The 15,195-nt window shown below is 42.5% G+C and overlaps 1 protein-coding gene across 1 annotated transcript in view; it reads left to right on the top strand.

The window, feature by feature from the left end:
* The window catches only part of PSMD1 (proteasome 26S subunit, non-ATPase 1), a 188,651-nt gene extending 183,855 nt beyond the window's left edge, over nt 1-4,796 (top strand). The window contains exons 24-25 of the mRNA XM_030215782.1: nt 2,345-2,529; nt 4,604-4,796. Coding sequence (XP_030071642.1) covers nt 2,345-2,491 — 147 coding nt within the window. The 3' untranslated portion in view covers nt 2,492-2,529; nt 4,604-4,796. The remainder of the gene's footprint in view (nt 1-2,344; nt 2,530-4,603) is intronic.
* Nucleotides 4,797-15,195: the final 10,399 nt, after the last annotated feature.

The raw sequence follows: 15,195 nt of genomic DNA, 5'->3' as shown, positions 1-15,195 counted from the left end.
CAAAAATAAAATAGATACTATTGGAGATTCTACATGGAATGTTGCTACTATTGGAGATTCTACATGGAATGTTGCTACTATTAGAGATTCTACATGGAATGTTGCTACTATTGGAGATTCTAGATGGAATGTTGCTACTATTGGAGATTCTACATGGAATGTTGCTACTATTGGAGATTCTACATGGAATGTTGCTATTCCACTAGCAACATTCCATGTAGAAGGATGCGCAGGCTTCTGTTTCTGTGAGTCTGACATCCTGCACGTATGTGCAGGATGTCAGACTCACAGAAGCAGAAGCCTGCGCGGCCACATTGGTGATCTGCAAGGGCCGACTTCTACATGGAATGTTGCTAGTGGAATAGCAACATTCCATGTAGAATCTCAAATAGTAGCAACAGTGGAGGAGTGGCCTAGTGGTTAGGGTGGTGGACTCTGGTCCTGGGGAACTGAGGAACTGAGTTTGATTCCCACTTCAGGCACAGGCAGCTCCTTGTGACTCTGGGCAAGTCACTTAACCCTCCATTGCCCCATGTAAGCTGCATTGAGCCTGCCATGAGTGGGAAAGCGCGGGGTACAAATATAACAAAAAATAAAAATATTGAATAGAGTTGGAGTAAGGATGGAGCCCTGGGGGAAATTTGACTTGGAATATATGATCTGTAAAATAGGACAAACCAGACAAGGACGGACCTAGCAATGCCCAGACTTTGCAGAAGAAGAGAATAGTTTACTAAATCAAATACAGAGGAAAGGTCAAGGGACACCACAAAGACTGAAGAGCACTGTTCGAAGGAGGTGTGCTGGGACAGCCTCTGCTATCACAGTGCACACCACTGCATCCACCTGCAGTGCAAGTTCACATCGTCACTATAGCCGTTTGCACCGCATAAAGAACACCACCCCCACATCCACTGCTGATTGAGTGGTATCACCACCATCACACCCACCCAGCCAAAGAATGTAGGAATGATGTTAGCTCTATCACATTTACCCATGACACACACACATGCTGCCACTGTTCCCCCAAATGAATGTAGAGGTGCTGTCATCCCCACCCCCCACACACACACACAGAATGTGCCAGTGCTGGCTGCAGGTACCTTCTGTCTCCCCCTCCCCCCCAGGACTGCAAAAATGCTATCAGAATCCCCCAGGAATGTGCAAATTCTGCCACTGTAGTTACCCTCCCTTCTCCCAAAAACGTGCAAACGATGCCACCATCCCCTCTCCCAGGAATGTGTAAATGCTGCCACCATCCATTTCCCTCCCCAGGAATGTGAAAATGCTGCCATCACCCTGACCTCCCACATCCAGTCATAGCACACATGAACACTGCTTACGACCTGATGAATACCTCCACCAAGTCCACTCCCTGGCATGTGCATATGCCACCAAAACCACTTGCGTGTGTCTCCGTGAACTGTACAACCATCGGTGAATGGAGCAATAGTTTGTGAGGGAGAGATAGAGAGAGACAGAAATCTTTCAAACAAATTTCTCTCTTACAAACATGTAATTGATTTCAAATTCAATTGTTGGTAGTAAAATAAAAGCGGACTTAGATGTGCATACGGGGGTTTAAAGCTGATCATCCCAGGAGCATTTTTCAAAATGAGTTTAATTTAATCACAAACTATTTGCTGAAAAATAAGATTAAGAACCTTTCATAAAATATAAGAGAGACTTGATTATAAAGTAGGAAAAAAAGCCTTCAGTAGTAGTTAGACAAGATGAAACTGCAGCTTCAGATGGGGGCGGAGGGATGAAGAGAAGCATGTGCAGGGCTGTTTCAGAGAGTGGACCTGTCCTAGGGTGGCTTGAGTTCTGGGAGCTGGTGGACAAGCAAGGCAATCGTAAGAAAGTAAGAATCGCCATACTGGGTCAGACCAAAGGTCCATCAGGCCGGATTCCAAAAAGTAACAAGGTTCCGTGCTGCTTACCCACCAGGATAAGCTCTGGCTTTCTCCAGGTCTACTTTAAGGATTTATGGACTTTTCTTCAAGGAATTTGTTTAAACATTTTTTTTAAACCTAACTATGCTAACCACCATATTTTCTCTTATGCCACTATATCTTGACATGTAATGACTCGAGCTCACAAAAACATTAAAGGGCTGGACCACCACTGCTAATATCCCCTTTTCGCAGAGTCACCTATGCAGAACCGTGTCAAAGGCATTGCTAAAATCTAAGTATAGTCACTCAATAGTATATCGGAGTAATCTGCACCTTACTTGATGTGCAAGGAGAATCTTGGAGCACCTAATGGTACCTCCAGATATCAGAGCATTTAGAGGTTTCTGTAATGAAAACACTTGCTGAATTCCTTCCCTCATTTACAGCTCTCCATCGGGGGTGTCATCATTCTGAAGGACACAAGCGAGGAAGAGGAGCAGTTGGTGGAACCAGTGGCTGCACATGGGCCAAAGATTGAGGAAGAAGAGCAAGAACCAGAACCCCCAGAGCCCTTTGAGTACATGGATGATTAGAATACAGAGATTCATACGGTCCTGGAGCACCACCTCGGGTAAGCATCCTACAAACATTTTGTTCATACGAGAACTGCACAAAACATTGTAAGCATAGTAACATAGTAGATGACGGCAGAAAAAGACCTGCATGGTCCATCCAGTCTGCCCAACAAGATAAACTCATATGTGCTACTTTTTGTGTATACCCTACCTTGATTTGTATCTGTCCTCTTCAGGGCACAGACCGTATAAGTCTGCCCAGCACTGTCCCCGCCTCCCAACCACCAGCCCCGCCTCCCACCACCGGTTCTGGCACAGACCATATAAGTCTGCCCAGCACTATCCCCGCCTCCTGCCACCGGCTCTGGCACAGACCGTATAAGTCTGCCCAGCACTATCCACGCCTCCCGCCACCGGCTCTGCCACCCAATCTCGGCTAAGCTCCTTAGGATCCATTCCTTCTGAACAGGATTCCTTTATGTTTATCCCAAGCGCGCTTGAATTCTGTTACCGTTTTCATTTCCACCACCTCCCGCGGGAGGGCATTCCAAGCATCCACCACTCTCTCCGTGAAAAAATACATGGGTACATAATTCAAACAGCACCTTTAACAAACAAGATCATGGTGACTGGTGGAAGAGTATATTCTTTCCTTCTAGTGCTTGTATTTCAGAGCAGTACTAGGGGAGACGTTGACACTGCATGGTTGTATTAGGGGAGATGCTACACAGCTAGAGGCGCTGACACTGCAGAGCAGGACTAGATAGGACCGTACCGAACATTTGTATTTGGTTCGATTTGGCCCTGGATACATTATTCATATTCGGCCCAATAGTGATTTAAATTTGAATACGACTAATCTGGGGCTGTACTGTGGTAAATCCTACTGAAATAAACACTTGATCTTTGATTTCATGTTGTCTCTTTTATTGTTTGTTATGTTAAAGCTCAATGCCCATTGTTCGTATTCAACCAAATAATATTTTTCATTATTCATATTCATCCAAATAGTAAAATATGTTATTTGGTACAACTCTAGTACTAGAGGAAATGTGACACATTCTAAAGGAGGTGGTTTACATCCTGAGCCATGGACATCACACAGGAACTGGCAGTTGTGGAGCGGAGCAGTATGAGAACAAGTGCTGTCCTTTGACTTCCACTTGAAACTTGGGTTCTGATAGCCTGGCGTTTCCCAAGCCGGTCCTGGAATTACCCCCATGCTATCTGCAATGAATATGCATGAAAGAGATTTGCATACAATGGAGGCAGTGTGTATGCAAATCAAATTCATGCATATTCATTGTGGATATCCTGAAAATGAAAACCTGACTGGCAAGAGGGTATTCGTAAGAGAACAGAAGCATTGCCATACTGGCCCAGACCAAAGGTCCATCAAGCCCAGTATTCTGTTCCAACAGTGGCCAATCCAGGTCCAAGTACCTGGCACGATCCCAAAACAGTAAAACAAATTTTGTTCTGCTTCTCCTATTTGCTCTGCTCTTTTTGTTCTAACAGTGACATGAAAGCACACCTTTATTCTAAACTCATCTTTCAACTGCGTATTATTGTTCTGAACATATTTATGACCTATATAATGCAGATTTGCCCATCCTTTTGTATACATTTTTTAGAACAATCTCAAATACACACTTTTCTCTGTCCCTGTTTTGTTCTACAGCACAGTCTTGCACGCTCACTTTCTTCTTACCCTTCTTTCTAGAGCAGTGCTTTCCAAACCTGGTCTGGTTTTCAGGATATTCACAATGGAAGTACAAGAGGTTATCTACATGCACTGTCTCCACTGTGTGCAGATTTGTTTTATGCATATTTTACTGCAGATATCCTTATAACCCAACTGCAAGAAGCCTGGAATCACTGTTATACACAAGTCTCTTACACATCATTCCCTCTCTGCTTTTCCCTTTATATTTGTTCTGTCTCAGACTCCTGTGCTCCCTTTTCCCTTTTACTTTTTCCAGGACTGACTTGGGAAACACTGTGATAGCCTTTTTTTTTTTTTGGCAGGAATGGAGGTGTGGAAGAATTAACACCATGTTTTGCTGTAGAAATGTTTGGGATTGGCATTGAATGAAAAGTGCTGTTTGTTTGTTTATTTTGTTTACTCAGGTGCATATGTCCTGTACATGGAATTTGCCATTTTGTCCTGCTGTAGAACGTGTGCTATGGCTCCACCTGCGGTCTGCAGTGGAGAAGACTCTTCCTGTGTCTCTTCAAGAGCAACGTTACTGTAGCTGGTGTAATCTTTTATTATTCCCTTTTCAAATAAATCTATGAACCAAGCGGTTGCAGAATGAACCTGTTTGTTTGTGTTCTGTGAAGGGATCTTCCTTTCCTTTCTTATTTCACTAGTGTGATCAGCTAGGGAGCTTTACAGCAAATGCATATATAGTACAGTTCCTGTTTTTAGAGAGCTTACTATCTAAATAATATCTGCTTTAAAGGGACAGTGAATCAAAAGAGTCCAAGTCAATGGCATATTCCTTCTTGTGCCAGGAAATATGGGTTATATTATTCTGTTCTGTCTTGTTTTGTGTACCGTCCACATTCAAATAGGATTTGTAGTGGTTACCACTCGGAAAAGAACCTCAACATCTGAGGGATGCAGGGGCGTAGCCAGACAGCAGATTTTGGGTAGGCCTAGGCAAGAAGTGGATGGGCACCAAATGTTCTCTCCCCCACCCTCACATCAAAAACATATCTTAGCTGGTGGGAAAATGCTTCTCTCCAGTCTCCACCTTGGCAGTCTGCAGCAGGCATGTGCTGAAAACTGAGCATGCGAAGGTGCCAGTATTGTGGAGAGCAGCATTTTCATTACCATGTGCTACTGTTGGATGGGCCTGAGCCCTAACCAGGCCCACCTGTGGCTACGCCACTGGAGGGATGTATAATCAATAGCAAATTCATAAACAATCACATTAGTTTTCAAACACATAGGATGGAATTTATCTTACTATTCCAGATTCTTACACCTTGAAATGGGAACGAATGATCATGATCAGACTTTAATCAGACATTTCGAAGTGAAGGGTATCCTATTTGTAAAGTTCACAGAAAACAAGAATTACATCTGTAAGGAGACAATTCCACCTGAATTTTGGCCATAAATTGATTTAAAAACTGAACAAGCCAGGTATCCAGTGTAAGGTCTATCAGAAGCAGAACAGTGCTCTCAAAGTTGCATTTACTAAATATTAATCTGGCAGTGGTACTTTGTAACAACTGCAACTTTTTATGTTGCAATATAATGAAATGCAATAGTCTAGTTATAAGTCTAAAGCTTTGTGAATTTCGTGAACATCATATAGCTCGAAGCTATCTTAGTCTAAAAAAAAGATTTTTTTTCTTAATGCATTAGTTTGTCTCTCAAAGGACAAATTAGAGTCTAGAATGCTCCTCTATTTTTAAATTCCCACTAGAAAATAGTACAAGCTCTTTTTTTCGGAATATTTTCAAAGTCCCCAAACCATAAAATATTTGTTTTTAGTTTGTTTGATTTTAAAAAGTGTTTTATCTAAAAGCAAAATATATTTTAAAGAATTTAAAGTATCTTCATAAAGCTGGACTCCGCAGAAAAATATCATCTGCTTAAGACAAAACTGTAACACTTAACTCTGAAAATAATTTGCCCAAAGTGCTAAGATAGGTAGTGAGAGTGGTGACCCCTGTGGCACTCCACAACCCTGGTTCCATCAAGATGACATTTAGAATCCTTTCCTACTAAACTTCACTAAGGGCCTCTTTTTACCAAACTATGTTAGCAATTCCTGCGCTGCAGGGCCGACAAAGCCCATTCAAAGTGAATAGGTTTTGTTGGCATTGCCGGGCCAGGAATCACTAGCGCAGTTTAGTGAAAGGGACCTCAAGTCTTAACAACAGCAAAGAGTGATTGATTGCAACAAACGCTGCAGAAATATCAAACTGGAGCAAAATGATCTGTTCCTCTCAGAATAGATTTCACTTTTGAAGTGAGAACAGTGGCGTTCCTAGGGGGGCTGGCACCCGGGCGGATCGCCAATGTGCCCCGCCCCCTGGGTGCACGCCACCGGGGGGGGGGGGGGGTGCCGCACGCGCCTGTCCTCTGTTGTTCGATGCTTCTTCTCTGTCCCGGAACAGGAAGTAACCTTTTCCGGGGCAGAGAAGAAGCACGGAACAACGGAGGACAGGCGTGCGCGGCACCCAGGGCGGACCGCACCCACCGCCCCCCCTAGGAACGCCACTGAGTGAGAACCTAATGTTTCAGTACTATGTCTAGATCTGAAATCATGTTGAGTATAATGTAAGGCGTTAAAGGATTCTAGAAAGGATTGTAGTTGTTCATTTACCAAAATTTCCATCAGGTCGGCCATCCAAAGAATACTGGCCACTGGTCGATTAATTTTCAACAACTGTCGAATATGTACCTAAAGATTTCGGTAATGGAGTCAAAATGATGTTAGCTAGGTTATCTGGATAATGACCATCTTATAAAGAGATTTACAAACCCAGTAAGCAAGTCTCATATTTCCAAAGGAACTTCCTTCAGTAGATGAGGAGGACATATGTCCAAAGGACAAGGTTTGTAAAAGATTTTCAGTCTTCAGTGAGTTATGAACATCAACCTTTCTACAGCCTACCTGAGTTAAACCTTTTATCCAGCAGTTGCCTGTGGTGCTCTGTGCATGAGCTGCAGTGTGATTGATTATTATAGCATGTTGGAACCTGGTTATTCTCCATGATGGACTCCTAGTCTGTGGGGCAGCAGTTCCCTGTGTTTCAAAGACCAAGCAACTTGCATTTTTATTCAGTCCAGCATTTACTTGTAGAAAATCTTCAAATGAAGGTTTAATAATTGTGAAGACATAAGGAAATAATCTGGAGGCATTGTACCTGGAAGAAAACTGAGCAGCTTGGAAGGACCTCACAGTCATTCTCTGTCCCTGGTTTCTTACTATGAAGGATTTATACCTACAGACCTGCAGAATTTTGAAAGTAATGCCTGTGTTTTTCTGCCTGCTTTTCGCTCATGTCTTCTGCACAGAATTTGCATGGAAGTTTTCTTTCTTGTGTCCCTGCAGTACACCCACACACTGTTAACATCACTTAGTCCTATCAATGTGCATCACATACCTCCATCACATTTTTTGAGTAATAAACTTATCAGAAGGTAAACTAGCCTACTTCATATCACAGTCTGATAAATTGATCTATTCTGATGTGGATTAGGAATTGGTTATTGGACAGAAAACAGAGGGTAGGGTTAAATGGTAATTTCTCTCAATGGAGGAGGGTGAAAAGTGGAGTGCCGCAGGGATCTGTATTGGGACCAGTGCTATTTAACATATTTATAAATGTCTCTTTCCATTGTTCCATTCCTTGTCCTATTCCCTAACGATAACTTGACTCTGCCTTCGCTTAAATTCTCACAATGTAATCCATAACTGAATTGTAACAAATCGTATTTCCATTATTTACAATGTGTATTGTAAGCCACACTGAGCCCGCAAATAGGTGGGAAAATGTGGGATACAAATGCAATAAAAATTAAAAAAAATAAATGATATGGAAATCAGAATGACGAGCGAGGTGATTAAATTTGCAGATGATACAAAAATATTCAAGGTTGTTAAAACATGTGCAGACTGTGAAATATTACAGGGAGACCTTAGGAAATTGGAAGACTGGGCATCCAAATGGAAGGTGAAATTTAATGTGGACAAATGCAAGGTGATGCACATTGGAAAGAATAATCCAAATCATAGTTACCTGATGCTAGAGTCCAACTTGGGGTTCAGCACTCAAGAAAAAGATCTCGGTGTCATTGTAGATAATACGCTGAAAAACAAACATGATGCCAGGAATTATTAGGAAAGGGATGGTGAATAAGACTGAAAATACTACTGGAGGCTACATTGGATATCCGGTGTTTGATGCAGGTAATGCACAGATCAGCCTTGGGCACATTTTCAGACAGTTCTTGCATCTGAGCTAATTATATTCTAAAAAAAGACACCTCACTCCTCTCTCTCCAGATGCACATTGATTCTTTCCACTGTTACAGCATCCCATTGTGTAGGAGGTTAATTGCACATTTTGCGGAGCTTATTAAAGTTGTCTTGACCCTTAAGCCCTTTGCACTACTTGACTCTTGGACAGTGGTTACCTTTGGAATTTCCTGGATACACAAAATGTTTAGAGACCTCCCTGCTGCAGGCTTGGTGGAGTTCTTCTCCTGTCTGCCTCATAAGCTCACATCCATGACTAATCAGCTACTTGTTTGAAGGACTTTGATAACCCTTGGGGAGAGTCTTTGATGGAGTTCTCTTTTCAATTAATTGCGATGATAAGAAATATTCAGCCGTCTGCTTCTGACTCCGGGAAGGACAATGATTAATTCATAGGAAGACAAAGAGCGCTGATTTAGTGCCCCAGCAAGAACTGAACAATGTCCCATTCATGAGGCGTTTCCCACTGGCAGGTCATTAACAGATTGGAAATATCTTATGTGTATCTTGCCTTCTCCCCCATAGCATCAGACTTATTTTTGAGCACCACAGGAGCAAGCAAATTGAGCCATGATGAGTTGCTGTACAGGATGATCAGTGGAAATTAATGTATACAGTAACCTCAGTAAGAGACACTGTTCTTACCAAATCAAATATGGCCATTGCCAGGCAGAATAGTTCATTTCAATTTACAAAGGAAAAGGGAGATTCTAATGAGGGATTTGTGAACTTGTCCCACATATGCTTATTTTAACACATTGAAAATTAAAAAAAAAATTTTTTTTGCACTTGCCATGTTCAGTCTGGAGACCTTTCCAGTTAATTCTTACTACTATTTTTTCCTTTGAACTTAATAGATCCAAATGTTTTAGTGGCTGCTTGTTTGAAGACAATTCCATAGTTGAAGGAATGCCCCCAACCCTTCTAACCTCAGCTTGTGATAATTGTCTACTTTAAACAGTCAGGGGCTTCTCTAAGCAGCTGTCTTGAGTATTTGAAAATTAAGATAATTCACTGTTACAATGCAGGGAAAGGTTAACAACAAAATGTACAAGTTTCCAACTTTCAGAAATGTTGTTATGAAATGGAAATTACATGGAACTGCTGAAGTCAAAGCACAGTTGGAAGACCAAGAAAAATCTCTGCTAGTGTTGGCTGAAAATGTTCAGATCTGCGCAAAACAGAACCCACAGAGTACTGCAGACAGCCTGCTGAAAGGTTTAGCTCCCACTGTAATAGCTGTTGGCATCCGTTGTTTACATAACAATGATCTACATGGGAGAGTTGTCAGAGGGAACCCTTTTCTTTGACCTTATCACAGTGATTTTCTAAACTATGCACAAGAAGACCTTGTTGATCCTGAAAAAATTTGGGGAAAATACTATGAAAATTAAACAGTTTAGCTACAAGCAGTTGGTGACTCAACTATTTGAGGAGGGTAAAGTGGGACAGGGTTGGATGAGGCAACTTAAAATTCTTGTGGTTGGGGACACCTCATTTGGTAGGAGAGGCCCAGGTGGCGTTCGTAAAAGATTGTCACTCAGTTGTCAATGTCAGGACATCACTGTTAGTGTTGTGTTACTGTCGGAATAAGGGACTTCCAGCTCTGGCTCTTACTATAGACGCGGAAAAAGCCTTTGATAAGGTGGGCAGTCTATGCGCTATATCATGAGCCAATGGTGAGACTTATGGTGAATGGAGGGCACACTCCCCCTTTTCCTATTTTTAGGGGTATGCGTCACGGATGCACCGTCACCCTTATTATTTGTCTTGGCCCTAGAACCTCTAATTCGTGTTATGGGTCTAAGACAATAATGGGAGCTTCCCTTTTCGGCCAAAAAATAAACTTTAGCATATGCAGACGATCTCATGGTAGTATTAACACCCAACCAGCAGAATCAGTGCGCTCCTTGTTGGAAGTCATAGCTGACTTTGGCGCAGACTTGGGGATTTACACTGAACTTGCAAAAATTGGTGGCACTTCCCCTTTTGCCCTCGATAGAGATGGAGTTGAAGGGTGACTTTCCATTTACCTGGGCCCCTGAGTTAACCTAGGAGTCAATATCCCTGTTAATTTATCATCTTTATATGCATTGAACATATGTCCTAAAATAGAGGACACACTGGGGAAACTGCAAACTTGGGGAACTCTTCCTGTATCATTATGGGGAAGGATACATCTTTTCAATATGCACCCAAATGGCTATATATGTTTCAGATGTTGCTTGTATATCTTACCAAAAAAGATGAAGGTATATTGAATTGAGCTGTACAAAAATTTCTATGGTGAGGCAAAAGGCCTTGATTACCGATAGGGGTGCCACAGAAGCCAAGATCCTTGGGAGGTATGGGATTACGTAGTCTCAGACACCTGAATGTGGCCAGTGGCATGCGTCATATTAATGACTGGTTTCGTAACACCTCCACGTTTTCTGTCACGGCCCTTGAAACCCAGATTGTGTCTAATATTCACTTTAGCACTGTGCTTCATACCAACGATTTCCTGCCTCCTGGGATGTTGAGAGATTATCCTGTGTTAAAGGTCAGCAAACAAGTTGGCATTGGCTGTGCCGTAGACACAGATTCTCAGTGGCAGCTACTCCTTTTCTCTCTATAAGGGATAATCTTGCCTTTACACCAGTTCCACTGGGCACAGGCCCTGGTGTTTTTACATCCTGGGAACAACACGGAATAAGATACTTATTACAAGTCCTTACAGAGGAGGGAGCAATGAAGTCCTTTTTGGAACTCCAATGGGAAATTTCTATCCCATCAAAGATCTATTTTGCATATTTCCAGCTGTGTCATGTGCTGTCTTTAAATTGGACTGATCTTACAGAGGACATGCAAGAGCCGCTGGCTGAGGCACTCACTGGGTGCACAATTGAAAGTTCCTTTAACCTTTCACCATAAGTTCCTGTAAGATACAACAGAAGAGTTAGACTATACTCAGCTATGGACTCTAGATCTACAGGAATCACATTGTAACAGTTACAGGCCTTTGTTCTGGGCATCGGAAAATATAGCATCAATATCTCCCATCAGGAAACTTTTTACAGATTTGCACTTTGTTTATATGTATTTCCTCAAAGGGCCTATTGCACACGTATGACTTTAGATGGGCTATGTCCCAAGTGCCAAGCCGGGGGTGTGACGCTGGGGCACATGTTCTGGCTATGCCCGGTGGTAAAGAAATTTTGGACTCGTCTTTTGCAGTATATCCGTCAACTTTGGAGCTGTAGGCTTCCAAGAACTCCCTTATTAATATTATTTTGAGTCCCACTACAAGGATCTACTTATCCTACAGGACTTATTAGTTTTGCATGCACAGCAGTTTTGTGTGCATTAAGAACTATTCTTACATACTGGCTGGACACAGGGCCCATCTCTGCAGCATTGGAGAACTATAATGATTACACAACTGTGTATGGATCGTATGCAAATTCGAGACTTTGAGCATGCCGCTAGTTGACATTTTCAGGGTACATTGGAGGTGTTTTGGAAGACATTGACCCCACAAAGCACCATCTTAAACATCTAATAACAGATGGTCCCCTCATAGTGGTAGTTTGACACGCAGAGCATTTGGGGGGGGGGGGGGATGGGAAGTTCTAGGGGGAAAACAGTCTGTTATACTTTGGCAAATTGCATCTATCAAGTTTTGTACATTTTTTGGGTTGCATTGCCATTAATAAACATGATTCAAACATAAATATGTTAAACAGTGGTCCCAGCACAGACTCCTGAGGAACCTCACTATCTACCCTTCTCCATTGAGAATACTGACCATTTAAACCTACTCTCTGTTTTCTTTCAATCAGTTTATAATCTACAATAGTACACTACCTTCTATCCCATGACTCACCAGTTTCCTCTGGAGTCTTTCACGAGGTACTTTGTCAGATGCCTTTTGAAAATTCAGATACACAATATTGACTGGCTCACCTTTATCCATGTTTGTTCACCCCTTCAAAGAAATAAAATAGATTAGTGAGGCAAGATTTCCCTTCACTAAATCCATGTTGGCTTGGTCTCATTAATCCATGCTTTTGAATATGCTCTGCAATTTTGGTCTTTATAATAGTGTCTACCATTTTGCCTGGCACCAACGTTGGGCTCACCGGTCTATAATTTCCCAGATCACCTCTGGAACCTCTTTTAAAAATCGTTGTTAAGCTGGCCACCCTCGAATCTTCTGGTACCATGTGAATCCTGTGTTCTTTGGGTGGTGCTTGCGATACAGAGTTTCCTACCTTGAAGTGCATGTTTTGCCCAAGGACACAGTGCCGCTCCATGGTTCAGAATCAGCCTGCTCCCACCAGATGGTGACCAGATTTCCACACAGACTCTCTCTCCCCCCTCCCCCCCTCCTTGCTGGGTCTTTGCTGAAGCGTGTGCCTTCCTCTCTTTGGCAGCTGTGCTTCCTCTGTGGGTTTCTTTTTTTTTATGTCTAGTCCTTTGGTGGTGTAGGGTAACAAAAATTACTTTAAAAAAATACAACTTTTGGCAGCTGTGAGCTGAAGGGATTTCTGCAAAAACGTCTGCAGTTTCTAGATGCGATTGGCATGTGTGAGTTGGGCTGGGGGATAGACAGGAAAGGAGCAGTGGAAATAGTTAACATGTTTAACCATCTTTCCTACATCATGAAAAGAAGTGAGGGGGATCAAGGCTGGAATATGAATGGTTACCTTGGTGCAAGGGTATTAGACATCTTAGTTGACTCTTCAGCTTAGCACCCCCCCAAACCCCCTCCCTACACACACACACACATAATCACCAATTCACTTTCAGACCCTAGGGCCCACACCCTAGGATTTTTTAAAGTAATGGGTAGAAATGGCCCCCAAGCTTTAGAAGGAGTACAATTTGCCTGGTTCTTCCTCTGCTGTAATTGGTTCAGGATTTGGGTCTTCAGCTGGACACCCAGTTTCAGCTAAACACTCAGAGGAGGAACCCTAATTACAGTTATGTCATGCAAGGTTCCACGTTAGGAGTCACCGACCAAGAAAGGGAGCTAGGTGTCATCGTTGATGATACGTTGAAACCTTCTGCTGAGTGTGCTGCGGCAGCTAAGAAAGCAAATAGAATGTTAGGTATTATAAGGAAAGGAATAGAAAATAAAAATGAGGACGTTATAATGCCTTTGTATCGCTCCATGGTGCGACCGCACCTCAAATATTGTGTTCAATTCTGGTCCCCGCATCTCAAAAAAGATATATTGGAATTAGAAAAGGTGCAGAGAAGGGCTACGAAAATGATAAAGGGGATGGAACGACTTCCCTATGAGGAAAGGCTAAAGTGGCTAGGGCTCTTCAGCTTGGAAAAAAGGCTACTGAGGGGAGATATGAAAAGAGGTCTATAAAATAATGAGTGTAGTTGAATGGGTAGACGTGAAGCGTCTATGCTTTCAAAAAAATAGTAGGACTAGGGGGCATGCGATGAAGCTACAAAGTAGCAAATTTAAAACGAATCAGAGAAAATTTGACTTCACTCAACGTATAATTAAACTCTGGAATTCGTTGCCAGAGAATGTGGTAAAGGCAGTTAGCTTAGCAGAGTTTTAAAAAGATTTGGACAGCTTCCTAAAGCAAAAGTCCATAGACCATTATTAAATTGGACTTGGGGAAAATCCACTATTTCTGGGATAAGCAGTATAAAATGTTTTGTACTTTTTTGGGATCTTGCCAGGTACTTGTAACCTGGATTGGCCACTGTTGGAAACAGGATGCTGGACTTGATGGATCTTTGGTCTGTCCCAGTATGGCAATACTTATATACTTATGGTTGTGCGAACTGCATTTTACAAACTGTTTGATGCATAGTAACATAGTAGATGACGGTAGAGAAAGACCTGCACAGTCCATCCAGTCTGCCCAACAAGATAAACTCATGTGCTACTTTGTGTATACCTGATCTGTCATTTTCAGGGCACAGACCGTACAAGTCTGCCCAGCACTAGCCCCGCCTCTGCCACCCAATCTCCATTAAGCTTCTGCGGATGCTTTCCTTCTGAACAGGATTCATTTATGTTTATCCCACGCATTTTTGAATTCCGTTACCATTTTAATCACCACCTCCTGCGGGAGGGCATTCCAACTATCCACCACTCTTCTCCATGAAAAAATACTTCCTGACATTTTTCTTGCGTCTGCCCCCCTTCAATCTCATTTCATGTCCTCTAGTTCTACCGCCTTCCCATCTATGGAAAGGGTTCGTTTGCGGATTAATACCTTTCAAATATTTGAACGTCTGTATCATATCACCCCTGTTTCTCCTTTCCTCCAGGGTATACATGTTCAGGTCAGCAAGTCTCTCCTCATACGTCTTGTAACGCAAATCCCATACCATTCTTGTAGCTTTTCTTTGCAGCGCTTCAATTGTTTTTATATCCTTAGCAAGATACAGCCTCCAAAACTGAACACAGTACTCCAGGTGGGGCCTCACCAATGACTTATACAGGGGCATCAACACCTCCTTTCTTCTGCTGGTCACACCTCTCTATAGAGCCTAGCAACCTTCTAGCTACGGTCACCGCCTTGTCACATTGTTTTGTCGCCTACAGATCCTCAGATACTATCACCCCAAGATCCCTCTCCTTGTCCATACATATCAGACTCTCACCGCCTAACACATACGTCTCCCGTGGATTTCTACTCCCTAAGTGCATCACTTTGCATTTCTTCGCATTGAATTTTAATTGCTAAACCTTAGACCATT

This window comes from Microcaecilia unicolor, chromosome 10 (genome assembly GCF_901765095.1).
Source record: "Microcaecilia unicolor chromosome 10, aMicUni1.1, whole genome shotgun sequence".
Lineage (NCBI taxonomy): Eukaryota > Metazoa > Chordata > Amphibia > Gymnophiona > Siphonopidae > Microcaecilia > Microcaecilia unicolor.
The sequence above is the reverse complement of the archived record's forward strand: the minus strand, read 5'-3'. Positions and strand labels throughout refer to the sequence as shown.